This window comes from Panthera onca, chromosome A1 (assembly GCF_046562875.1).
Source record: "Panthera onca isolate mPanOnc1 chromosome A1, mPanOnc1 haplotype 2, whole genome shotgun sequence".
NCBI lineage: Eukaryota > Metazoa > Chordata > Mammalia > Carnivora > Felidae > Panthera > Panthera onca.
Window position 1 is genome coordinate 97684389 of NC_138339.1, and position 26475 is coordinate 97710863.

General features: G+C 45.1%; 2 protein-coding genes across 6 annotated transcripts in view; both read left to right on the forward strand.

Moving 5' to 3' along the window:
• Positions 1-8910: 8910 nt before the first annotated feature.
• OTP (orthopedia homeobox) lies at positions 8911-16874 on the forward strand. The gene is made up of 3 exons (XM_060633976.1): positions 8911-8947; positions 10237-10646; positions 16344-16874. Exons 1-3 carry the CDS (start codon positions 8911-8913, stop codon positions 16872-16874), a joined length of 978 nt encoding a protein of 325 aa, XP_060489959.1.
• Positions 16875-18797: 1923 nt separating this feature from the next.
• The window catches only part of WDR41 (WD repeat domain 41), a 196399-nt gene continuing 188721 nt past the window's right edge, over positions 18798-26475 (forward strand). For 2 of the 5 annotated variants that reach the window (XR_013556330.1, XM_078448749.2), the window contains exons 1-2: positions 18799-18999; positions 24729-24795. Coding sequence is in view for 3 of the 5 variants with exons in the window: in XM_078448749.2 (XP_078304875.1) it covers positions 24759-24795 (37 nt within the window). In the remaining 2 variants the exon portion in view is untranslated. Of the gene's footprint in view, positions 19000-24728; positions 24796-26475 lie in introns of those variants that run through there. The other 3 variants (XM_078448753.2, XM_078448759.2, XM_078448758.2) reach the window with 3 other exon arrangements.

Here is a 26475-nt window from a genome sequence, read left to right on the forward strand (position 1 = left end):
GCTGCCCTCCCCAGCCAGAGCGCCAGCTGCCTGCGGCCTGCATCTGGGGGCAAGAGCTGCTCACCAGCCAAGTAGGTTTCCTGACACGTCTCTGTTACATAGAAAAATTTTGTATAGGTCTGTACTAATGTCAACCTATATTTGGGTCAGATGGAAGATATGAATTTGTTATAGATTTGTTAGACTGTGTGCATCTTCTCACCAGTTGTTTTCTTGGAACTTACTGGTTGACAATTTATTTTTGATTCTTGACTCACCTCTTCCCTAGATGCAGATTTATTGTTAGAACTCCTCTTGAGTTGTACATTATTTCTTCTCTGAAAGTCTTAATCACAAATATTAAAGGTTCATCTAGATACCACTCTTTAATAAACTAGGGCTTGTGGGGGGCCTGAACCCCCTGAAGTTGTTGGCAAACACATGCATTTTAGTGGGAAGAGGGCCACAGCTTTCATCACATTCTCCAAGGGATCTGTGACTCCCCAAGGGGAAAAAAAAATTCTTTTAAGTGCAAGAGTTTCCACCAGAGCTAGTGATGTTGATTAGGGAAACAGAAGTTTGGGATAGTAGTGATTTACCTCCAAACTCTCCTCTCCCAAGCCTCCCCCTGCCATCAGGAAGATGTGGAAATCATTCATCTAGGCAACTTGCCTCTCCTTGAATTCCTCTTTTAAAATGGGAACATTCTAATAAAGGGCATTACATGAACTCCTAACACCTAAGAAAGTTGATTTGTCAAATTACTTTCTTCATTAGGATCCCAGATTCCTGGGTGGAAAAGGTGGGAGGCTCAGAGGACATAAGATCAATTGAGGTATTTTCCAGGTTTTTCTCTGCCTTCCAAAGGGTGCAATGGCCAAAGGCCACAGGCCCCACGGCTAAATAATCCAATGCAGTGCATGCTGAATTATAAGCTCCACTACGCCAAGGATCAGCCCCCACTGTTCATCTGACATTCTCCAGGGCCCAACTCAACGCCCAGCGCGTTAGTAGATGCTTAGTAACTTTTGGTCGGATGAATAAGGGAAAGTGCGTCAGCTCTTGTGAGTTTCCTTGTCCAACTCAGAATGTTTCCAAATGATAAAACTGAACCAAGGAGAGGGTTAACAATCTAATTAGAAATAAATACTGAGGTATCACCACATCTCAGTACTGGCAACGTGCATGCGTACACACCTTGATGTAAGGAAGGAATTCATAAACTCTCCTAAACCTAATAAGCCTGAAAGGTCAGAGCTACCAATTTAAGAAATCTTTGGAATAATTTAAGACTTTTTTCCTACGAGGCGATTAAAACAGAGTTGTTGCCTTTTCACTACTTTCATAAAGTTTGGGAAACGACGGGGAGAGAATGAGAACGCCCAAGGCCCGTCCACGCCAGGTCTCTAAGCTCCTGTGAAGACGCAGTGTTTGCCGCGTGCTGATGCCTCTCGCCACGCCGTACTCCTGCGTCTGAGCACCTGTTTGTAGTGACTCTTTCCGGGGCGAATTCACATCCCCCTGTCCCCCTGAGCCGGTTTCCACTTGCGCCCTGAGATTCCCTGGCCTGCCCCTCGGCACCCGCCCCGGTCGGGGGCTCCTCGCTGCGACCTGCTCCTCCGTCGGCCAATGTCCTCGAAGTTGTTTGTGCAAACCCGGCTCCCTACGCGGAGCTGACGGGCGCTGCCCGGGAGCAGCCGGCGCCCCTACGCCGGGTACTGCCGCCCCTGTCGGCCCCGCCCGGGCCCGGCGCGACCGCTCTGCACCGCCGGAGGGAGGAGGCCGCGCGGCTGGCGCTGCGCCCCCTGGGGGCCGGGCGGGACAGGCCCGGGTGCCCCTCAGGGACCGCGGGACGGCGCGACGGCATGAAGGCGCGGCGGCGGCCACTTCGGGCGGGCGGGCCCGGCCTGCACAGGAGTTGGGCTATTTTGTAACTGCACCATCCACCCAAGCCTCATTACCACCTCTTAATGAGACCCCTTTACTCCGTGACGTGCAACCGCTCCATCTCATTAAGGAAATCGCTCTTCAATGCTGATTATTTTATTTGCAGCCATAATTATATTTCTTTCGGCTAAATCACGGTTTAATCGAGCCCACATGGAGGGCAGCAGCACTAATTACGGCGGGGGATGCGGCGGCGGCGGCGGCGGGCGCGGGCCGGCTGGGGGTGGGGGGCGGTAGGGGGTGCCCGGGTGGCGGGCGCGGCCGGGGGGGCCTGCGGGCGGGGAGGGGCGCGGGCGGGGGGCGGGGGCCTGGGCTCAAACACAACAACTTATTACTTCTAATTCCCCAACTGTCACCAAATCACCTGCACGAAACAAGAATCTAATTTGTTAAGCTGGCATGTCTGCAGATGGAAGATCGATCTTCTCTGTAGATTTCTCTAATTGAGTGAATATAGACGCCCGGAATTAGCCGCACTCGGGCTGCGGGGAGGGGGCCAGGGAAGGAGTGTAGAGAGAAAAGAAAGGGAGGGAGGGAGAAGAAAGAAGAGGAACAGAGAAAAGGGGGGAAAGAAAGAGAAATGGGGAGAAAAAACGAAATAAAGGGGACACGAAGAGGCAAAGAAGGAGAACGGAAAGAGAACGAGAGGGAAGAGTGGGGAGACGAAAAGGCTGAATAGAGAAAGAAGAAAAAAGAGAAAAGAGGAAAAGAGAATAAAAGGAAGGGGGGAAAGGGGGAGTGAGGATAGAGGAGAAAGGAAGAGCAAAGGCAGACCGGTAAGGATAACGAAAGAAGGAAAAGACGGTGGAAGAGAAAATTCTCTTTGAGGAAGGCTCATTGCCTATAGAATTGTATCTCCCTCCCCTACTCCACCCCCAAAGTGTAAAGTCGCTAGAGAAACTTAGCCCTGGTGTCAGTCGTAAACTGGGACTAACAGCTTACAAAAAGGAAAAGATTGGGACGCTGGAGACAGGCGGGGAGCGAGGGGGGAGGGGCGGGCGCCGGCGGCTCCAAGAAATGGCTTACAGAATTACATTTGTTTTTCTTGTGATTTTATTAAAAGTCACTCCTCATCTCCAGAATGCGTGAAAATATCTACTTTCCACTCAGATACACCGCATTAACTTGTTGGAGGCGAATTTGTTTGTTTGTCTATTTTATTTATTTGCTAGATAAGATTGATGCAGTCTTATTAGCGCTATATCTAGTTATAGAAAGAGATAAGGATGAGATGTTTTTCTTTTTATTCCAATTACTAGCCTTGTCACCTAACTGAATAACTGATATATGATTATTTATCCTGAGTAAATAGAAATCAGAAAAGCAGCGAACTTAACACATACAAATAAAATCTCTACGTCGCTTATTGTATTCCGTGTGGCTAATTGGGGCCATTAAAATTACAGGGCTAAAGGCAAAAAAAAAAAAAAGAGACACGGAATCAGGGGGCGGGTACTGATCTGTCATTGTTTTGTGCAGAGCTTTCTGCGTTGAGGGCCATGGATGCGAGTGTTTAGAAAGCAAAGACAGAAAAAAAAAAAATAAGCAAGGGACAGACCCCAGCGCCTAAGAAGAGTCATGCAGGTGGATTGCATGGTTATAGTTTGCAAACTCGAATGTATGGGAAACTGTTTAGTTCAGAGAAAAAAAAATTAAGTTGAACTCGTGTATCGCCTGCGGCTTCCAAATAAGGTGGGAAATCAGACTGTTGGGGGCGAGTTTTCCGCTGCTCGGTCACTCCCCGCACATCCCTGAGGTTCGGGTAAGCAGGCAGTGGACGGACACACACTGCTCACACAAGCGCGCACGGAAGTACACGCGTCACGAACAAGCAGACCCAGCTCCCTGAACTTAAAAATAATAATAATAATAAAAGAAGCCTGGAGTATGGGTCCTTGGCTTTAAGCTCCTGGGCTGTCCCCAGCCGGGCCCTTTTTGCAAAGAGTTTTGTGGCCCTGGGCTCCTGCGGCGACGTCCCAGGGACGACCCTGGCTGAGATCTGCCTTGAGTCCCCGCGCTTCCGGCCTAAGCAGGCCTGGAGAATGTAAGTTTGGGTTAAACCCAAGCCAGGAGCCAGGAGGCTAGGAGTTAAAGGCGCTCACTTTGCGCCCGAGAGCCGTCGCCGGAAGGCGAGCCGAAGGGTTTTGCAGTGGCCAGGCAGAAGCACTCAGCCAAAGCCTCTTTGGCTGTGGTCTCTTTTGCTGGGAACCTCAAGAGAGTTCTTTTATGCAGAGAAGTGTGGAAGTGCCTGTCACCCTTTCCCAGAGACTTGGCTGCCCTCCCAGATTTCCTTCTTTCCACTTACCCCACTCTCAAATCGAGTCCCTTAAAATGAGCCATACATCAAGCAGTCCCAAACTCCAGTGTATGGAGATGTGGACCACTGACCCCTGTTCTGGACAGGAGTGGGGCATTGAGGGTGGGGGCTAGGGGAGCTTCTATTCTGGCACCTGGGGTAAGATATAGGAGAAGGTGATCACCATTGTTTCACACTAGTGGGCTTGAGAACTTCCTGTTTTTTCCATGAGTATTTGCTCCCACCCTTTATTCTTTTTGAGGTTCTAAGGTAGGCCTGAGGAACGCAATCTGATTTGCCATCGCTTTTGGGTTATTGCATATCTGGAAAAGTAAACAGGATTGTTCAAGTCACTTGATTTGTTTTCTGTAAGCAAATAATACCCAAAAGCATGGCTGTAATTTACCACGAATTAAAATTGATTCTTTTCATCAGGCAAGAAAATAGGAAAATGTGAGATCGTTAATTATTGAGGGAGGCGCTCCTCATTAAAGGGAACAATGTTACAATTCAGCATTTAATAGCAGGAATGTGAATAATAACGCGCCATATTTCAGCCCACTGTCTGCCAAGAAAAGAGAGCGGTTTACAAACAACCCAAGCAGCCGAAAGTTGCATTTAATAAACACCCGAGGTTTCTGTAAGTGGAATAAACAATCAGGAGCTGGGCACACTACCCAATTCTTCAGGAGCACCTAGTGTACATTTTTATTCTTTCTGTCTGTCTCTCTGTTTCTACAAAAGATTCACAATGAACACAGAAATACAATTAGAGAGAAAATCAGAATTACAAACCTAATTAGCATAAAGGCATCATTAAGGCACTTGCTGCCAGGATCTCCCATGCCATTCACCTCCCGATCCAACCACACTGTATTTCTAAATCTTTCTCTGGACCAGGATGGCAAAGCAGGAGGAAAGACACGGATGTGGTTGCTGTTGTGCTTGTAGTTTACATAATCAGCCATCAAGGTTTTGGCTTAATATATATACATATATCCCAGAAAGCCCACTTCTCTCAAAACTACAAAGTTCTCATGCTCAGCCTGGGCGCTGGGTTGGTCGGCAGTGCGAGTGGGTTCTGTGGCCTTTAGATGCTCTTTGTGCTTCGTTAAAAAGAAGAAGGGGAAAAGAAGAGAAAGAAAAAAATGATTTCCCTGTGCATCGCCCCTTGGCAGGCTCTTGTACAAAATTCAATCTCTATTTTTTATGAGAAGTAAACTGTCTAAATAAATTTTATTAGGGGCAACCAATATATTTTCTGGTAGTTCCCTTTGTTCCACTTCTACGTGTGTGTAACAATCTAAAACCTATTTATTGAGGAAAAATCACTGGATCCGTCATAGAAAATCCTTTTACTTTGCTTTGAAGTGATTTCTGAAGACATTCTTGTCATTCCGAAGATTTGGGGGCCATTGCGCTAAAGCCTCGGCTTGTTAGGGACTTCAGTTCCCATGATCATGTGGGAAATGCCTTAAATTATCAATAGCAATGGGCCTGACCGGCACTTTCCCGGCTGCCCCAGGAACGTGGGAAGATGACGGGGAATAAAACTCTGGTAAATACATCTCAGGCGCTGCCCAGGTGAATTCAGACATTGGCCAGAACGAGCTGCCGAGAGGGAACCGGGCGCGGGGACGAGCATTTTACATCCAGACTATTGTCATTTTCCTCGCCACGCCTGCTGGCAGCCGGCTCCTGACAGTCGGCTGCAGCTCCAGCTTGCACCCTCCCCACCTCGACGCCCCCACACCACCCCCTATCACCCCCTCCCATTCTCAGATTTCCCTTTCTTTCTTTTTTTTTTCCTTTCCTTTATCTCCCCCCCACCACCACCCAGATGCTTATGCTCTGAAGTCTTGGAAGAAATGATTTAGTTTGTTTATACTGCTATAAAAATCAAGACCAATAGAAAAGTCATAAAATGAAGCGGGCTATCAATCACGCCGCAACATTGTTATTCAGCGGTTACTAACAGAGATGGATAATCCTTTGATTTCGTCCCATTGTTATTACTCTGATGTGTCTTCACATTAACTATTACACATTTATTTATCGACCTGAAAGATACAACAAAACAGAATATACGAGCGAGTGCGTGTGAAAGGACGCCGCACGGCCCGGCGGCAGTTCTGGGAGTGGCTGTGGGAGAAGGACAAGAACGTTTGTGTGCACACTACGAGAGGACTTGGGGCCCCGCGCCCTTCTTTTTTCCCCACGTCGCGGCCTCTCCTCCCTCCCTCCAGAGTGCGCATCCAAGGCAATGCGGGCCTCCACGGACTTGCCTGTTTGGAGGAGCAGGGTCAGCTCCCAGGACCCCTGACACTTCTGCCCACCTCTGCCCCTGCGTTCCGGTCTTGGGACCCCCGCAAGCCCCATCCAGGTGGGCACCCCCCCCTCCCCCTGCGAATCCACTGAAACGCTCACCCGGGTGAGCACTCGGGCGCCACGTCCCGGGCTCACGCCGCCCCGCCCCAGGCCTCCGTCCGGCCTCTTGCTGCGCTCTCCTGGCGCTGTAGCTTCTAGATTTCGGGTTTCGTTCGGGGAAGGGGAAGGTTTTACTGGAGGGACTTTATTTGCTTTAGGTTTAGGTATTCCCCTTCCAAGCAAGCCTTTCTCGAAAGGACACTAGGTGTTTGCTGAACACCCTCGTGGCTTCCGAATTTGCTCCTGCCACCTGGGCTCTTCAAGCTGCTACCCGCGTTCCCGGCGCCCCAGTCCCACACAGGCCGTGTTGGCATCAGTTGAGGCGGCCGCCGAAGCTCGGCCAGGCCCGGAGCTTCCGGGGAAGTGGTCTCCACAGCTTGGAAGGAACCGTTGTGGCTGATGCCCGGCATCCACGCGTGTGTGCATGTGTGTGCGCGCGTTCGTGTGTGTGCATGGGAGGAGGGGAACAGGCTGCAGGAGAGAAGGAGGAGGAAGCAAAACTGCCCCAGAGTTCGCCTTGCTGCCTCCTTTGTCTCCTTCCTCGGTCCCTGTCACACACACAGCTAAGGACACACACACACACACACACACCCCATTCCTCTCGCATCTGCTCTCAGGCAGCATTTCCAATGTTTTGTGTAAGTCAATTGGACGGCGAACAAAAAAAGCCATTTGCTCGGTATTATTTAAAACAGACTTCATAGGACCACCCTTTTGTGGAAGCTTTATTTGCACTAAATGAATAATCTTAATTGCATCACTCTCGAATTAAAAATCAATGTTAATCAAGTTGAGAGTAGTAAATATCAGTTTTCATTGTGCCTGGGTAGAGGGCATTTTTCTTGTGTTGCAAATAAAAATACAAGTCAAATAACTTTAAAAGGGCATTATGTTCTGCTACAAATACAATTGAAACGGATTGTTTAGGAGCAGATCAGAAATGGTACAGAATTTTGCACTTAATTTCCTCAGTTATCATTTACAATAAGAACCTCTGGGCTTGACAGCCAAGTCTAAACAGTAGTAAATTAGTACAAATTTATACTGATTTTACTCTAATAATCGTAATAAAAGCTTATAGATTTGGCACTAATTACATAAATGCCTAATGATCTTGAAAATTACTCTGGTTAGAAATATATTACTAATCTAAACTTTGTTGTTGGCTGGCTCTGAAAAATCAGAACATTAGAGATGGTTCGCTTCACTTGTGCAAAGCACTTTAAATTGTTCAAGTAGTTTAACATATTCAAGAAGAAAATAAAGAGCATTTAACTTTATTTACAGCCATAAGTGGAATTGGGAACCAAGCTGAACTTAGAAACTTTGACCGAAAGAGCAGGTTGCGGGCCAGGATGCGAGCGTGGGCCCGGTGGAGGAGCGGCAGCCGGGCCGGAAGGGTGCGGAGTGCACGGATCTACACGGTGCGCGGGGTCCTGACTCTGACTGCGGGCGCTGGAAGCGCAAGGGGAGTCGACTCTTTGTTTGTTTGCTTGCTCTTTAGGCCTGCTGAGGGGCTGCTAGCTACTCTTTAGGCCCGGGGTCCCAGCCAGGGTATCTGTACCCTGGGCTCAGGCCTGCTCGGCTGCAGCGGAGTTTACGCGCGGTCTAGAGGCTGCGCGGTGCCCTGGTTATGCTGCGTAATGGCAGGCCCGAACCAGCAGCAGACCTGTGTTGCCCAGAGCGCGCGGGCAGAAGTGACTCTCGGGTCATGCGGGGGTCAAGCCCTGCTCGTCCCCAGCACTGCCTTGCCGTAGGATGATCCTAGCTGTAGGAGACCGAGCTGCACCTTTGGAGGGAGCAGGGACAAGGAAAAGGAAAGGTGTGACTGGAGAAAATCTTGGGGAGGAACCTACGGGAGCCAGGCCCAGAAGCCCAGGGCGAGACCGAGGCGGCCTCCGCTGCTTTTGCTGCTGCTCGCGGCTGGAGCTGCCAGGGCCGCCGCCACCGCCTCCTCCGGGCGGGCGCGGGCGGGCGGGCGGAGTGGGGGACTCTCCCGGCGCTGACATTTGCAGGCTGCCCTCCTGATTGGTCCCCTTGCCGAGCTGCTCACGGGTTCATTCAACTGTTAAGCACCTCCCCGTCTCTCTAAAGGACATTATAATGCAAGAAGCCCCCTTTTTAACCACAAACCGAATTTTCTTTCATTTAGGTGATCTATATATATCTATATCGTATAGCTTATAGCTTATATCTATTTTAAATAACTTAAAGCCGCTAAAATTTGGGGGGGAACAGCTTTCGCCCTGGAGCGGTGCGCGATGCTGTCTCACGCCGACCTCCTGGACGCCAGGCTAGGTGAGTGCGCGCCTCTCGCCCGGGCAGCCAGGAGAAGCCTGGGCAGGAAATTGTCAATTTGTTCCTTATTTTACCTTAATGCGCCCTAAATGGACTAATTTCTTTAAAAGTAATTGTGCTGCATTAAAGTTTAATTTGATTTAACATCGTCTTTTTAAAAAAAAAATCTATGGAATATGTAGATCCAAAAGAGGACTTGGGAAGTGTTGTTACTTTTTGTTTTTCCTTTTTTCCCCTTCTTCCCTCTCCCTTATTATTATTAATTTTTTTTGAACGGCGATCTACCCTAAGCTAATTTGTTAGGAGGTGTTTTTCTTTCTCTCTTTCCCCCTCCTGTTTGCTTTGATTAGGAATTTTTTTTTCTCCTCTTTTTTGCTCTCTCCCCCTGCCTCATTCTCTACCCCTCATCTAAGAATGGTTGAATTTGTAAAAATCTGGCACAAACGAGAAGCCGCTGCAATCGAGGCAGATTTGCTAAGTGTGTTCATTGAGAAAGGAGAAAAGCCAAATTCATCCTCACAGGCATCCCCGCCTGCAAGGGACTCGGCATTGCCAATGGCTGAGAGAAACGCGCCTTTTATTTCTCCGGAAGGAAGTTGAATTCTGTAAAGTTTGATTCACTGCTCTGTCCATAGTTTCCTTGAGTTTCCTTAATGCTGTCTGGGTTGCTGGGCTCTGGGTTTCCGGTTTGGGAATCTTTGGTGATGGATGTGACTCCATTTTCCAAACACTTTCTCTGATTTGAGGGGGAGGCGGAGCTGATTTGGGTTGATTTCAGAGGGTGGAAGGCTTGGAGAATTATTCATCTTCCAAAAGTGAGAGGGAATCGGCTGAGGGCCGGCGGTAGAGTTCGCCAAGCTGTCTGAGCGCAGGTGGGGCAGCAACCAAGGAATCGTTTAATTTTCTTTCTTTCTTTTCTCCCCCCTCCCACCCCAGTCCAAGGATATGCTCTCGCTTTCCTGGGACATCAGGGGTACGGTTCATGAAAGGGACTCGAAGGCATGTTTCTTTGCCGGGACTGGGAGTGTTCCACTGCGGGAGATATGAAAGCATGTGCTGTTTACTACGAGAGCCGGCTGCAGAGAGAGGGGAAAGGGCCGGGAGATGGTATTCCAACTTGGCTGTCCAAATTCTGGGGAACCCAGCTGAGCATCCCGGGAGTTTCCTTCATAGGGCGAACGTGGGCGCAGAGGGAGCCAAGGATGGGGCTAAAGGAGGACCGCGCAGGGAGGATAGTCCCTCCTGGCATCGCCAGGAAGGTAGTGACCGCGATCCCCTTCCCTCCTCAGGTATGAAAGATGCTGCCGAGCTTCTGGGCCACCGGGAGGCGGTGAAGTGTAGGCTGGGCGTGGGGGGCTCCGACCCTGGGGGCCATCCGGGGGACCTAGCGCCCAACTCCGACCCAGTCGAGGGAGCCACTCTGCTGCCCGGGGAGGACATCACTACAGTGGGCTCTACGCCGGCCTCGCTGGCGGTGAGCGCAAAGGACCCGGACAAACAGCCGGGGCCCCAAGGAGGCCCGAACCCCAGCCAAGCCGGCCAGCAGCAGGGCCAACAGAAGCAGAAGCGCCACCGGACGCGCTTCACCCCGGCGCAGCTCAACGAGTTGGAGAGGAGCTTCGCGAAGACTCACTACCCCGACATCTTTATGCGCGAGGAGCTGGCGCTGCGTATCGGGCTGACGGAATCCCGAGTGCAGGTACGCCGGGCTTGGGCGCCGGGGCAGAAGGCAAGGTGGGGCGGGAGGATTTGGGCAAAACAAGCGGGGTCTTTTCCCTGTCGGGTCCTGGGCTGCTCTTCGGCTGCCTTATAAGTTCCATGGACAAGCTGGGCTCCCACCTCCCACCAGTATAGCCACATTCCTGCAGAAATGCCTCAAAAGCGAAGCCGGCGTTGTTCTACTGTTAGGTCGTCTCATTCGTCCTGAGAAGGGAAGCTCTGCGTCTCCCAGCCTCCGCGTCTCCCAGGCGGCTAAGCTGAGCGCGCACCTCTACTCCACCTCGAGTTCTTCACAAGTATTTCATTACCCCTAATGAGTTTGTATTAAGCGTCTGGATAAATGGGGGGAATGCAACAATTCTACAGAAAACTTGAAAAGGGAGGAAATAAGGCATGATGGCACCTTACAAAAAATCCACATCTGAGTTTCACGGTGCAGCTTTATTCTCTTGCATATCACTCTCCAGCAGCTCTAGGACAACAAACCCCGAGCTTTGAGGTTTGCAAAGGTTTTAAACTTTGATGGGCTACCGAAGCGCCGCCGAGAGCGGCTGTAAAGATCCCCCAGTCTTTGAACCCTGGTTTTCCCCTTAAGGAAACTGGGGATGGGGGGACTGAAGGCTTTCTATTGTAGATATCCAATCTGAAGAAAGGACATTTAGGGCAAGAAAGATTGACAGGTAGCAGACGAATTCGTTACTGATACCTTGTTCTCGGCCAACCACCCTCCAAGTTGTAAAGTATATATAACTTTGAAAATCACATCTATAACTTTTCTGAAAATTGAGGAATAAAAGTATAAGCTCAGCGAATCTCATTTTCCCCCCGTTTTTTAAAAAAGAATGTAAACAATATATCAGATCTTTTATGGTCCACTGCTCTAGGTGAAATACCAAGGCGCTCGCTGAGTCTTGAGCTATCCAGGGTTCTGAAAAACCTTCCTTTCCTGTCTTGAACATGATAGTTTCTCTATGTCATCCAGGGTTTCAATTTCATCTCTAGCTGCTTTAACAAATTAAGTTTAAAGATCCCAGTTGCTTTACATTTGATCTAAGAAGTAAGAGACAAGGGTGTCCATAATCACAGTGTTGAATGTTTATGTCTGCTTTCGACATTGTAAAAATAGTCTAACCTGGAAAAACAGATCTACTTCTGCTGTAAGTAGTCAGCAAATGAATATCGCTGGGAACTTAAAGTGGTAAATTAATAAAGTTTTCATCAAGGTAGAACATAGATTAACATTTGTACTCATTGTAAGTCCAGGTGGTTTCGTCAGTGGACTTTGGAAACCCTGAATCATGGGCCATTGAAATTGAACACCCCAAAAGTGTTAACTGCATTGTGCAGATATATATTATTGTTTAAAAAGATTTTTACTTCCCACCTCTTTTTAAATCTGAAGTTGGGTCCAAACCTTACCAGAAATAAACAATTTCAATACTTTCATTACTGTTAATGATAATACTGGCTTCTTAAAATCTTGTAGGTTCAAAATTCATAAATTTGCTTTTTGTCTCTCAAGAGAAATACTACCTAATAATTTTTGTTTTAAAGAGTAAAATGCTGTTGCTTAACCTAGACATAGTGGTAATTAGTTTAAATTAAAATAGAACTTAGAATCACAAATAAAATATAATTGGACAACCGACTTTATGAAAAAAGAAAATGAGGTCTATTAAACTTTATTAGGTCTTCCAAAGGTTAATGGCAGTGGTTCTTTTAATAGAAAAAGTTGTAAATGAAATAAAATACAAACTATGTAATAGAAACAGTTATTTTCAAAAAGTACACAAAAGAATAATCAAGAAGAAAAAGACAAAGTACTTTAATTGTTCTAGCATAATGTTCAACAAAAGATAATAGCTTGAGGCTGCTGATAGGAACAATTTAATAGAATGGCAATTTCAATATTTTTAAAAATAATGTTTCATAGTTTAAAAAGTAATCAGATCAACATAACCTTCTTAATTAACATTTCAAAATGATTAACATTATGTAATGTAATGCAAAAATAATTTATGGAAAATGTATTTACTTCACAATTCACTGTACCATTGCTCCTTGACCAAATTCAAATTAAATAGTAATTGGTTTATGTTCTTATATGATGAGTACTTCATAGTTTTCTTTATAGTTAACAGATTGCCACACATTCTTTTCAGTATGTGGGCCACTGCACTGATTAAAAATGATCTAAACATTTAATTTATTACAATTGTATGCTTTTAAAGATGTTTTTTTAATTCTAGACTAACTGATCCAACATACTTATTTTTATCTATATCTGGTATATATCACACTTTTAAGTACTTATTAAAGCACTTCTACTCACATGGAGGCCAATTCCATGTCTGATATCGCTCCCCTTTTCTGGCTAGTGTAATAAAACCATTCCTTTTATAGCATGCCATTATTAGAAACCAATTTCAGAATTATTTATAACCTAGAATGGCTTATTAAGCAGCAATGCGAGAATCATGCAAATTACGCGATCAAATGCAATATAATAAGCATAATCATTAGTCTCTAGCACGGATTAATTAACTTTCAATATTTTATTTACATAAAAACCAAATCAGTGAAATAACTTCTGCACAGTCAGGCTTGCCTTTCAATATTTTATACGAACAAAAATAATGTGCTGTAATTCCATTGACCGTGTCCCCCAGAATGGCCCTGTCACCTGCCACATCTTAATAGGGGGACAAGCTGAGAGTATTTTCTAGTTTTCTAATGGAATGAGAAATTGCATTTTCTTCCTCTCCCAGCACTATTAAAGTGTAATGAATTCGGCCCAGAGTTCACGGCTGGCTGATCGAAATGAACCTGAGATCTCGGCTTTAATACAGCTCCCCAGATTTCCTCCCAAATCTTCACATTAATCATTTGCTGGATTCCAATGAGATCTTCATAAAGCGTTTGCTTCGAGGGGGAAAAAAGTAATATTCTCTCTTTCTCCCTCTCTTTCTCTATTTCTGAGCCATTTATAGGTGGGGAATTAAACGGGCTATATATTTTAAAATACATTTACAGTATGTCTATATTACTGTAACAGCAGATATCATGAAAGTGGATTTTTAAATTCCAACCTCCATTAGATTCTCACTGTTGTATTAAGCATTTTCTGAAAAGAGCTGCATTTCAAACTGAGTACAAAGTTGGCCAGTGGCTGCGGTTAATATATTTTCTGGAGTTGTCATCTGTGCATTCTCAAAATCTCCCTTAGGTTTTGCCTGCATTTTAATCCGTCATGCTCTAGTTTTCAAGTGGAAACATTCACATTTTAAAAACATATGCATCATAGCTTGGAACGGAGGTGCTCAGACCCCATGCAGATTTTTTTCACAACCCCAGTAAGCCATGAAACATAAAAAATTTTGTAGCCATCATTTGACTACTAACCCTCAAACATAATTGAGCACGATTTTTCGATTATTCCTATCATATTTAGTTCTTTAACAGCTGTTCTTTTCCACCTGTGCCCGAGGTCCAGAAACCTTTCTAGCAGTTGTGTTTTCCACTGTAGGGGCAATCCCTCCGCCCCGCCCTTCTTTCTTCTGCCTCTCCGGAACCCTCCCCCCACCAGATGTCTGCCACCCTCTTCGCCCACTGCCCAGCCCAAGATATTCAAACATTTAGGGATTCACTGACACATTGCAGGCCGTTAGGAACCGGTCTTTATAGGTATCTTTCTAAATATACCCGAGTGCGGAATGTGAGATGTGGGGACCGTTTGGACATAGACATCCTCCCTGTCTAGGGCTCCATCCAGTCTACCTCTCCTCAGTGCAGCCTAGGATGGGTAATGCAAAGTGACCTGTGGCCACAGGTCTCCTCACTGTGCTTTCCTCGGCTCCTGCGGGTTACTCTCTGCTCCAGTCCGCTAAACAGCTCAATTCTCCGCCGTCGGCATTGATCCCAGTTACTATCAAGGACCCCGCAGTCTCATTAATCCGTTGTGCCACCTACTCTAGGGGCTTTAGCAATAAGGGACCCGGCATCTTTACACAATCAGGGAATTGGGGTAGGCAGAAACACGGGAAATGGGGTAGAAATCAGAGAAAGATGAAATGATGGGTGATGGCTTGGGTACGGTAGAAAGGCCAGGGCCAGCTCAAAGGCGGGCAATATGTCTAGAGTGCAATGCCGTTCACACTAGTAAGCGTGGAAGGTCTTCACCTGCACAGTGTAACATGCCTCTGTGAATAGCTGGCTTACTGAGAATAGGTCAGGTACATCCATACTCATGATCCTTTAGCTTGCAGAATAAACACTAAATAGCTTGGATTAACAGATGAATAACCTTTTGGTCATGAATATGGTCAAATTACGTTTGTCACATTCTAAGAGGAAACTCAATCAGTACGTGAGTTGTGTCTTACGTACTTTATATTTGTGCACACTAAACCTCCAACTGACTATGTGTTAAACTGCAAGCCTGCCAGGTAGGCGTACTGCAATTATTATTAAAAAACAAAACAAAACAAAACAAAAAACCACACACAACCCAAATTCAAGTATGGGGAAACAGGAAGTTCTCTTGGTCAGGCAGTTTACCTGGTATCTTTCAGAAGAACTCTTCCTTCCCCTGTGGTGGTGAATATGGCCTTAATTGTCAAGTTTGTCTGGTAAGTTCAGAAATTCAGAGGTATTGTTAAGAAAAAACGAGTACGAGGCTTATTTTTATTTGGAGTATATTTTATCAAACACATCTCCTCTAAAAAGAAAGATATGTGGGTCTGAAGCAAAATCAAATTTGATTCATTACTAGTGTGTGCTTTAAACTTGACCTCTAATTTGTACTGGTCAGAAAATTTGTTTTCAGTTTATACATGAAACAGATCAAACAGGGGAGACTTGAGGAATTGGAAACCTTGTAATTCGGGGTTCTCAGCAAGTTTCTGAAAATAGACTTGAAGGACGTGGGGCTCAGGGCTCTGGCAGCAGGTTCCAGCACATCTGCACAGCTCAGATAAAAGATGCCCTCAGAGGGGTTCGAGAATGAGGCATGGAGACTTGTGGCAGTAGAACCAGTCGCTACGAATCAGAAATCACGGTGGCGACCCAAACAACACCGTAGCTCAGTGCGGCTCGCTTTCCCACAAGGATCACTATATTAACCTCTCCGCTCTGTCATCCGTGGCGTTAGGGGTTTTCCTTTGTCTTTCGATTTTGAAACTGGCTATGTCATCCTCAGCCCTTCATCAATTTCCAAATTTCCAGCGTTTCTGAAAATTCTATAGCCCATCAGTGTTATAAGGCACGCTATTAAGCCACATGGGTACACATGTTTATCTTCATTTGTACACCTGTGGGTCCGATTTTGACACATGCCTGCCTGCAGACTTGTGCCTCTAAGCAGTGCATAGAATGTGCCAGCGTGCAGGGGCGTGGTGAACACTGCACGCGGTGGTATGTTTGCACCCAGTGTAAGCGCTCCGGGGCACTATCAGGACCCCGGAGGTTGGCGCTTGCTGAGTGCAAGGGACTCCAGTTGTCTCGAGCTGACGAAGAACCGCGGTCTCTGGCTGAGTGTACTGGCACTTTGGGCAGACGCTACTTGTCCCGCCTGGGGCAGTGTCTGACGCAGGTTTCTCCGGCTCAAGCCCCCGCCCCACCCCCTGGCCAGCCCGCTCGCTAATAGCGCTCTGTGTGTCTCCCGCCCCGCCCGCTCCAGGTCTGGTTCCAGAACCGGCGCGCTAAGTGGAAGAAACGCAAGAAGACCACCAACGTGTTCCGCGCGCCGGGAACTCTGCTGCCCACACCAGGCCTGCCTCAGTTTCCGTCAGCCGCCGCCGCCGCCGCCGCCGCTATGGGCGACAGCCTGTGCTCTTTCCACGCCAACGACACCCGCTGGGCGGCGGCCGCCATGCCGGGCGTATCACAGTTGCCGCTGCCGCCGGCTCTGGGCAGGCAGCAAGCTATGGCGCAGTCGCTGTCCCAGTGCAGCCTGGCGGCCGGGCCGCCGCCCAACTCCATGGGCCTGTCCAACAGCCTGGCGGGCTCCAACGGCGCGGGGCTGCAGTCGCACCTCTACCAGCCCGCCTTCCCCGGCATGGTGCCCGCCTCCCTCCCCGGCCCCAGCAACGTCTCCGGCTCGCCCCAGCTCTGCAGCTCCCCGGACAGCAGCGACGTGTGGCGGGGCACGAGCATCGCCTCCCTCCGCCGCAAGGCGCTAGAGCACACAGTCTCCATGAGCTTCACTTAATGCAGCCGCGCCCCAGCCCGCTCCGCCCCCGGCGCCGCCCCCAGGGCCGCCCCGAGGTCCTTCCGGCGCGCGCCCGGGCCCCCGCTCCCTGCCCGGGCCCCTGCCCCGGCGCCCTGCCCCGTCCCCACCCGGCCTCCGCCACTTCCACTTCTCGTTTTCTTCTCTCCTCTCTCGTTCGTTCTCTGGGGCTCTCCCCAAGCCCCAGCCCGCGAGGCCTCCCCTCCACCTGATTTCGCCCGCCCCGGTCCCCACTCTTCTCTCAGCTCCTCTTCCCGTCTCCCCCAACTCTTCCCTGGCCCCCTTCTCCAGCACTTCACCCCACCCTTTCCGGCTACCCCCCGCCACCCGGCTCGCAAGTAGCGTGCTCGCGCCCTCCTCCCAGCCTTCCGACTGGCGGCATTCTCACCTACACCTTCAACACGACGCCTACGAACCCCTCACCCGCCGCCTCCCCTCCAGTCCCTTCTTTACCCCGCACCTCACGCCCCTCCTCCCGCGCCCTGCAAAAAGCATCCTTCCCGCCATTTTACTTACCAGGGAGTCGACTCAGGATCTGAAATCAGACACCAATGGACTGGTTTGTGGGCAGAAACACACACACCCGCACTCTCGCTCACTTTCAGACACTACACATACACGTACACACACGCATACACAGTGCACCTAGGTCACACACGGACGTGTTCAAGGGACAGCACAATGTTAGGGATTTTCGTCTTAAAGGAGGACAAGCATCTGCTACAACCGCCTCATCTGAGGGCCCAACTGATATAATTTGATTTATCCCTGTATTCTTTCTCCAAACTCCTCTTTTTCTTTCCTCTCCCACCACCCTACCCTTGCCCCGTCCGCCCGGTCACATCCATGCAGCCCTCTATTGGCTTGCAAAAGAACACTTTTATTTTCTCTTACTTTTATTTTCTTTAGCACAACTGTGTGAGGTTATAGAAGGGAAGGCTTCTCAGGAGGAATATGCCAGGGAGTTGGGTGGCTGGAGTAGACTAAATCAGTCTGGTGATGAAGAAGAGGTGATCTTACCCATTTTGATAAGTCTTTATAAGGAAGAATAAAATAAATGTAAGAAAATTTTCCTTTTGTAAAAGTAAAAGCCACATCTTTTTTCTGGATCCTTCAGGACTGGGGTTTGTTTGCTTCCTTTTCCGTTTCTCTCCTCGCTGCTCTGTGCCCTAGGTTGTTTTGTGGTCGTCCTGTCGTCCCTCGTGCCCCTCGGCCACCGCTCTGGCCCTTGCCGGCTGCCGATGGGTGCACCCGGACATCTACAACCCTGCAACTTTGTACAGAGAAACACAATCAGCTCTTTCTGCATGTGCTGGTCAAATCCAAACCCAGAGAACAGAAGCGCTTTCGAAGAATGAACAAACATGTGAAATAGGATGTTTTGTGTAGATAAAGCATTCTTGTTACATACTGGTCAATTTGTGATATGTTTTAACTTATTGTCTGTGCTTATTTATGGAATTTGGTTTTCTTAATAAATGTTTGAGCTAATATAAAGCATATTATTTGACTTTTCCGGACAAGTTTATATCAAGTTAAATGTAAATGGATAAAATAAAATCATTTTCAGTATGTGATATGGAGAATGATGGGTTTTGTTGTGACTTTGAATTTCAGGAGAGGGGTCAAGTGGGGGAGGGGAAGAGGGCTCGTCCTGTTGTATGTACGAGGGCTCTCAACTGGTGAAGATCCCGGATCTCAAGTGGCGGGAACCCCATTCAGTAGGCTGGGGTTCAGTTTCCGGGTTGCACCGCGGCCTAGGCAGCGCTCTGGTGCAGGAGGCCAGGCTTTGAATCACGCAGTCCACGAGCCGGAAGCCAGAAGACCGGGCCTCGCGCGAGCTCCAGGCCTCGCGAGGCTTTGGGCCTGCCGGGGCTTCCAGAGTGAGTCTCAGGGCGCAGCTGCCGGCACTAAACTCAGGGCTCGAGGGTTGATGAGCTTCTCTTGTGAACCGTTTCCCTACGGCAAGGGAGTGGAGGGCGACCCTCTTCGGCTGCGTGCTTGGTGATAGGAAAGCTGTAGGCCAGAAGGACCATAGTAAAGGAAGTCTGGGGACCGGTAGCTCTGCCCTCAGGCGTCACTAACCCAAAGTCTCCTCTGGTCCCAGGTATGCGGTGGACTGAAATGTGAAAGGGCTGGGCCTTCCAGGGAGGGGGTGGGGGTGTACTTTCCTAGGGCCTAGGCCTCCTGGCTTTTTGAAAGAGGCGACCTGGTTCCTTTGTTTCTTTAGGATCTGGACTCGGCTTCTTATAACCCCAGACCTCACGAGCGGAGGCAAATGGCAGGTCTGAAATAGGACGACCTGGCTTTGGGTTGTGCGTCTCAGGCTTTGATTCATCTGGCCGCTCTCGTTTTCTTAGGGTCCTTACTTGGTGTGAGCCAACCTCGAATACAGCCACGTGCTGAAACTAACTAGTAGTGAAAATTGCTGTTTCTTTGGTAGTCTGAGAGGGAAGGTTGTGGTGTGTTTTAAACTTGGAGGCAAATCAATATCACAGGCATTCTTTGGAAGACTAATCAAAATTGATCTTGTGGTTTAAACTTTAAGGGTCATTATGGGCATTGAGAGTGCACCCAATCCCCTGGGAAGATTTCTCATTTGGTTGCCATCGTGTGTAAACCCTAAAAAGACTGTACCACTGGACTACATATGAATTTTAGGACCTGTTGTAATTGTTACTCAACTAAGAGCACAATAGAATCTCCTCGAAGGCAAGGACAAAAATACATGATTTTCTATGATCGAGAAAAATTGTGTCTTCATGTTACCTTAGGAATTTAATTAGAGGTAAAATTGGTGTGTGTGTTCACAGAATATTTGAATTATACATTTTCTAAAGGGTATTTTTTAATATAAGGTTAAAATATTAAAGAAGATAAAAACATGCTCATTTGGGATTTCATATACAAATGGAACATTTCTGAATGTTAGCACTCTAGAATTTAGCAGCATAATAATCACATTTCTAAAATATCTGTAGATGAAAAATACTTTTTCTTGTTTTTACATTTCATCATATTCCCTTGAATTAACTAGTGCTTTTTTAAAGAAAAATTTGAATTCGTAGCTACTGTAATCTCAAGTCACATTTAAGAGATCACTACAAATTACAGATTGCTTTACCAGTGAGCATGGAAGGTTGTTTACAAGGATGCTAATTTTACAGCTTTTTTATGCTGCTATAAAGCATAACTTTATGATGTAGGAATGCAATAAAGGATGCTAAATGGAATCTTTAAAAATTGTATTTCTCAAAGGCAAGGGAAATCTTTCATTTGAAAAAAATGGGCCAACTCAGAACATTGATGAGAAGTTACACATCAACTCAAGTGATAGATGCTCTCAAAGATACTTATATTTCATAATATAGTGGTTATTTATCAATATTATAATGAAAGTGTACAGAGTTTTTCACTTGACCTGACTTTAGAATAATATTTGTTTCTATAGCAATAGATTTTTGTATTAAGAATCCTGAGCATTTTAATGTCATATATGGCATTAGCATAAGGGAAGACAACCTGGCCTAGGTTGTTAAAGTTGACAGTTTAGCAAAGATAAAAAGCAGAGAATGAGAATCTCAGTCACAAGTCTGAAAGATTTCTGCATTTTGAGGGAGGAAAAAAAAAACCTAACAACAGAATAATCCTTATTTTTTACTCTTTGTCAGCAGCAATTGTGTCTCCAAACTGTTAAAGTTATAATAATAAATAATTACATTCAATAAGGGAAAAAAGACAATAAAGGTGAATAATATTAGAAGACAAGGTAGATAGTACAACATGCTGGATATCCTACCTCTAATGAATTATACTTTTTGCCGAGGGACCTATTTGGCATTGAATACCATCACCACATGCTGGCTAGAAAGAGTCAAAGTTTATTATGATGTAACTATGTGATTGATTTATTTGACTACGCATATTCATCCTTGTGTAATTTTCTCCTCAAGATTGGTACTAAATAAATACATGTGGTAGAACATGATGACATAGTAATGGTGTTGCACTTAGTTTACCTTTTGCTGATGGTGGCAGAAATAGGATATAGGACTTCAACTTCTAAAGGTGATATTAGGTACTGGCTACAAAATAGGATGCAGAGCAATTTGGGTAAATCAAGGTAGGTAGAAATGGTGAATACGGAAGAAATTCTAACTTTGGAGCAATTTATGTTTGATTTCCTCAATGACTGCTTTATCTGAAAATGAAAATGTTTCTCATTTGTGTTGTGGACTTTACATTGTAATTTTTAGGATAAAGAGAAAACTTAGCCCACAAAGATGTGTCTTTTAGTAATGGCAGTAGTTAACTTGTCAGTTGAAGGAATGTAACCTTCCTTTTCTCCTTTTCATGACATAAAGGTAATCTCATCTAAGGGCATTTATGTGAAGAAATAACAGCATGGCATGGTGAGACTGCTGGCTCATTAATCCTGGCATCCACTTCCTACAGGGTTCCTTGATTAGTTAGATTCATTCATTGGGCATTTCAGAGTTTTTGATTTGTCACCATTGACTAGGTTCACTGAGTTCAGGCTAAATTGAGCCAGAAGCAATGTTTATTAGTAATTTTGTAGTACAGGCTACCCTAATAATTCAGCCCAAATATCTCATCTGAAAAATATCCATTCACCCTCGCTTCTAATGTGGGTTGCAGCTGTGTTCATAGGGAATTGAAAGAACACAAGTGATTGGGCATGTATTTTCTAAATTATTAATATGATGGCTAATAGCTGTAAACCCATCCTCGTATCCAATGCAGAAATTATGATTCATTTTAAAAATGAAAGCAGCAACAAAGGGGGGCACCCCCTGCCTGACTCTCTGCTCTCTCATCAGTGCAGAGCCTTTGGTACAGGAACCATGGCCTGTTTAGCATGTGGTCATTACAGAGAGAAACAGAACAATGCCTTTCGCTTTTCTGCTTGTGCTCTATCAAAAAAAGGCATGAATTTATAAGACTTACTAGAAAATACTTTTAAGGAATTTTAGGGATGAGCTACAAAGAGGCCCTCTCTTGATTTTGACAATATCATAATAGTCTTTAAGCAGGCATAATTAGTTGCTTGTGCAGTTAAGCTGCATCTTGTGTCCACATAATCAAATATCACATCTATCCAAGTTTCCATCTTTAAAGCTGAGTTGGATTTGCAACTTGTTGCAGTTGCTCATGCTGCCACAATCCATTTTAGTTCCTAGTTGAAGTAATTCACAAGTATCAAGAATAGATAATTAACCTTCATGACATATATACTGTATGTTCTTTATATCTTTCATTGAAATGTCACAGGGCTTTATATGCTTTTGCTCACAGCCATTATTGAATCTTTTAAAGATAAACTCAAACAAGGTCAGATTAAAAGCTCTAGAAACCCTTAACACTGAAAAGATTACATGTGATTCCTAAGAAATTAAAAAAATAAAAATTATAAATTATAAAACTCAAAACATAGGTATACTGACATTAAAATAAGTTCTTTCTAGATTTTATAATTGCAATATTCTGAATGAGTTCAGTGATGCTGAACTGGTTTCTGTTTTTGCTGCCCTTGTTTTTATTAATTATTACATGCTTAGTCTGACTATGAGGTACTCCAACAGTGATTTCAGAAATAACATTTTCAGATGGTGTTTCTTATTTTCCCTCTAGTACCTTACATTTGAGCCCTGTTTTTCAATATACAGGGCACATTATCTCATTTTAATCATCATGCCACCTTTATGAAGTAGATATTATAATCCCTACTTTATAGATGAAGAAATTGAAACTCAGAGGCTAAATAACTTGCTCATTACCACATATCTAATAAGTGACAGAGATCATTTTTAAGTCAGGTCTTCAGGTCGTCGTTCAGCAATACCATTGTATACGTGACAAATAGATACTGTTTTTATTCTTAAAATACTTTCAGGGAAGAAATGAAACCACTTCCTTTACTTAGAAGTTTAATAATCCCCCCTGTTATTTAACAGGACAAATGATTTTTAAAATTTTTTTGAAGCTTTGTATTTTATTTTATTTGTGCAAGAGAGAGACAGAGTGCTAGTGGAGCAGGGGCAGAGAGAGAGGGAGACTCGGAATCTAAAGCAGGCTCCAGGCTCTGAGCTGTCTGCACCAGATCCTGATGCAGTGCTTGAACTCACAGACTGCAAGATCATAACCTAAGCTGAAGCTTGACACTTAACCGACTAAGCCAGCCACGTGCCCCCATTTTTTTTTTTTTGAGAGAGAGCGAGTGAGCACAGGAAAGAGGCAGAGAGAGAGAGAGAGAGAGAGAGAGAGAGAGAGAGAGAGAGAGAAAATCCCAGGTAGCAGGCTCAATGCTCAGTTCAGGGCTTGATCTCAGGACTCTGAGATCATGACCTTGCCAAAATCAAGAGTAGGACACTCAACTGACTAGGCTACCCAAGCACTGCAGGACAGATGATTTTTGATGGGACATGATAGCTGCATTAAAATTAAGCATGGTTTTGGGTGGCTCAGTCGGTTGAGTATCCAACTCTTGATTTCAGCTCAGGTCATGATCCCAGGGTTGTGGGATTGAGCCTCATGCTCAGTATGGAGCCCACTTGAGATTCTCTCTCTCTCTCTCTCTCTCTCTCTCCATCTCCCCTGCTCATGTTAGCTCTCTCTCTCTCTAAAATAAAAATAATTACACATGGTTTCAGGAGTCTAGAAAACGCCTTTCCTCTTGATCTTTACCTGCTTTTTAGAAATGAATTCAAGATAGTTCTACTATGCCACTGAGAAGGCTCTTTATTTGTGTGGGGAATCTTTATCAGTGGAATTGTCTTCTTGTGACATGAGCTCTGGGCTGATGTAACAAGAAACTTGGGAGCCAGCTCTGAGAGTACTTTGAGGGGGATGGGTGGCATTGTAAGGGAGAGGTGATGGTTTGACTCTATCCACAAGGGAGAGCATCCTTGAATCCTTTGGTGCTACAGATATGTTTCTTGTCTTTCCATGCAAGATTTTATAAGAGGATCTTTTTATTTTACTTAATATATAATATTAAATATTCATAACTCAGGATAAGCTGTTTCTCATTTTTCTGTCCTTCACTGTCAACCATAGAATCATAAAATCTTAGCACTTAAAGGGATATTTGAAGTCACCGCATTCAAATTCCCTGAATAGTTGTCCTGTTTTCATTTCATGGCAAGTGGACTTGCAGATTCTGACTCATCACAAGACAGATCTCTAGTATTGGCCCAAGTACCTGGAAGTCCTTCATTTCATTGAGACTAGTCTGCTTCCTGTTCTTCCTTCTGTAGTCTTGCCTTGTTAGGACTTTCCATCACCTATCTTAGTACTGAAATGATTTTTATTTTTAGTCTTTTATTAATCAGTATAAGACTAGGATATGGTATGGTACCACATAAACCTTCTTTTTCTGGCTTTAAACAACCCAGGTCTATTTCTTGCTTACATAAATTCCACTATAAGTGAAGTGATTCCCCAGGACAGCTCCCCTTCATGTGGAGACTCAGTGATAGCAAGCTTTTTTTTTCCATTTTGTGGTTTGGCCACCTCATTATGGGGTTTCCATTGTCTTTTGGGAAGGAAAGGAGAGAACTGGAAGGCTGTGAATTGGCTCTAATGGTTTGGCCTGGAAACTCCTGCTAATATTCCAATAAGTAAGAACTAGTTATGTAGCTTCTAATTGCAAGAGAGCTGGCCAATATAGGGGAGCACATGGATATTCAGTGAGTAGAAAATACCTCTGCAGTCTTATTTTCTATGTCATAAATACCCTTAGTTCCCTTATTTAACATGTTTTTCATAGTTTATAAGTCAATAACTACTTTTTTTTTTTTTTTGCTTATTGGCGAGGCTGTGGAGATGGGGGTGCCAGAGAAATAGATGATGCCCAAGCTCTTGAAGAACCTATATCTAGATGGTGAGACAAATTTTAGTTAATATACAGTGCAAAAAGTGTTGTACACAAGCTGTTTTTAATGGTTTGATCAAGTGTTAAATTCTCTTATCTGTATAATAAATGCACTGGGAATTCAAAGAAGCAAGAGATCATTGGGGCTAGAATTCCTGAGCAAGGCTTCCTGAAGGAACTGGGCCTCATAGGATAGCACTGTCACCCTGGAGGATTCTCTTCTCCACTTTACTGGAATTTTTTTGTCCTTTCCTTGTGGGCCTTATTTTCAGATCAATAAAGTAGGTGTGGAATATTTATCTCTATCATTACCAAGTTCTCTATTACCCTCTTAAATTTGGAGTCCTTGATCAGATTTAGGTCTCTAATGACCAGGACAAGTGATGGTGGACCATCTGCCATACCCACATTAGTAGCCATTTATAATCTCATATAGTGTTGTTATAGTATCACAGATATTCCCCAAATGGATAAACTGTAGCAATGTAATTCCCCAATAGCTAGCATTAACTCTGGCAAATAGTAGGTACTCAATAAATGTTTATTAAGTTGAATTTAGGTTAGACAGGTCAGTGTTAAAGCTCCCAGCTTATTGCACTTGCTATTTGCCTGTTATCACCTAGGGGAGTGGTTACCAATATTAAAATACCATATATTAAAAGGCATATGTAATTATTTATTTTTATTTTATTTTATTTTTTGTATTTTTATTTAATTTATATTTTTTAAAATTTACATCCAAGTTAGCATATAGTGCAACAATGATTTCAGGAATAGATTCCTTAATGCCCTTTACCCATATAGCCCATCCCTCCCCCCAGCCCCTCTAGTAACGCTCTGTTTGTTCTCCATATTTAAGAGTCTTTTATGTTTTGTCCCCCTCCCTGTTTTTATATTATTTTTGCTTCCCTTCCCTTATGTTCATCTGTTTTTTTCTTAAAGTCCTCATATGAGTGAAGTCATATGATATTTGTCTTTCTCTGACTAATTTCACTTAGCATAATACCCTCTAGTTCCATCCACGTAGTTGCAAATGAAAGATTTCATTCTTTTTGATTGCCGAGTAATACTCCATTTGTGTGTGTGTGTGTGTGTGTGTGTGTGTGTGTGTGTGTGTGTATACACACACCACATCTTCTTTATCCATTCATCCATCAATAGACACTTGGACTCTTTCCATACTTTGGCTATTGTTGATAGTGCTGCTATAAACATGGGAGTGCATGTGCCCCTTCGAAACGGCATATCTGTATCCCTTGGATAAATACCTAGTAGTGCAATTGCTGGTGTTGTATGGTAGTTCTATTTTTAGTTTTTTGAGGAACCTCCATACTGTTTTCCAGAGTGGCTGTACCAGTTTGCGTTCCCACCAACAATGCAAAAGAGATCCTCTTTCTCTGCATCCTGGCCAACATCTGTTGTTGCCTGAGTTATTAATGTTAGCCATTCTGACCGGTGTGAGGTGGTGTATCTCATTGTAGTTTTGATTTGTATTTCCCTGATGATGAGTGATGTTGAGCATTTTTTCATGTGTCGGTTGGCCATCTGGATGTCTTCTTTGGAGAAGTGTCTATTCATGTCTTTTGCCCATTTCTTGACTGGATTGTTTGCTTTTTGGATGTTGAGTTTGATAAGTTCTTTATAGATATTGGATACTAACCCTGTATCTGATAGGTCATTTGCAAATAT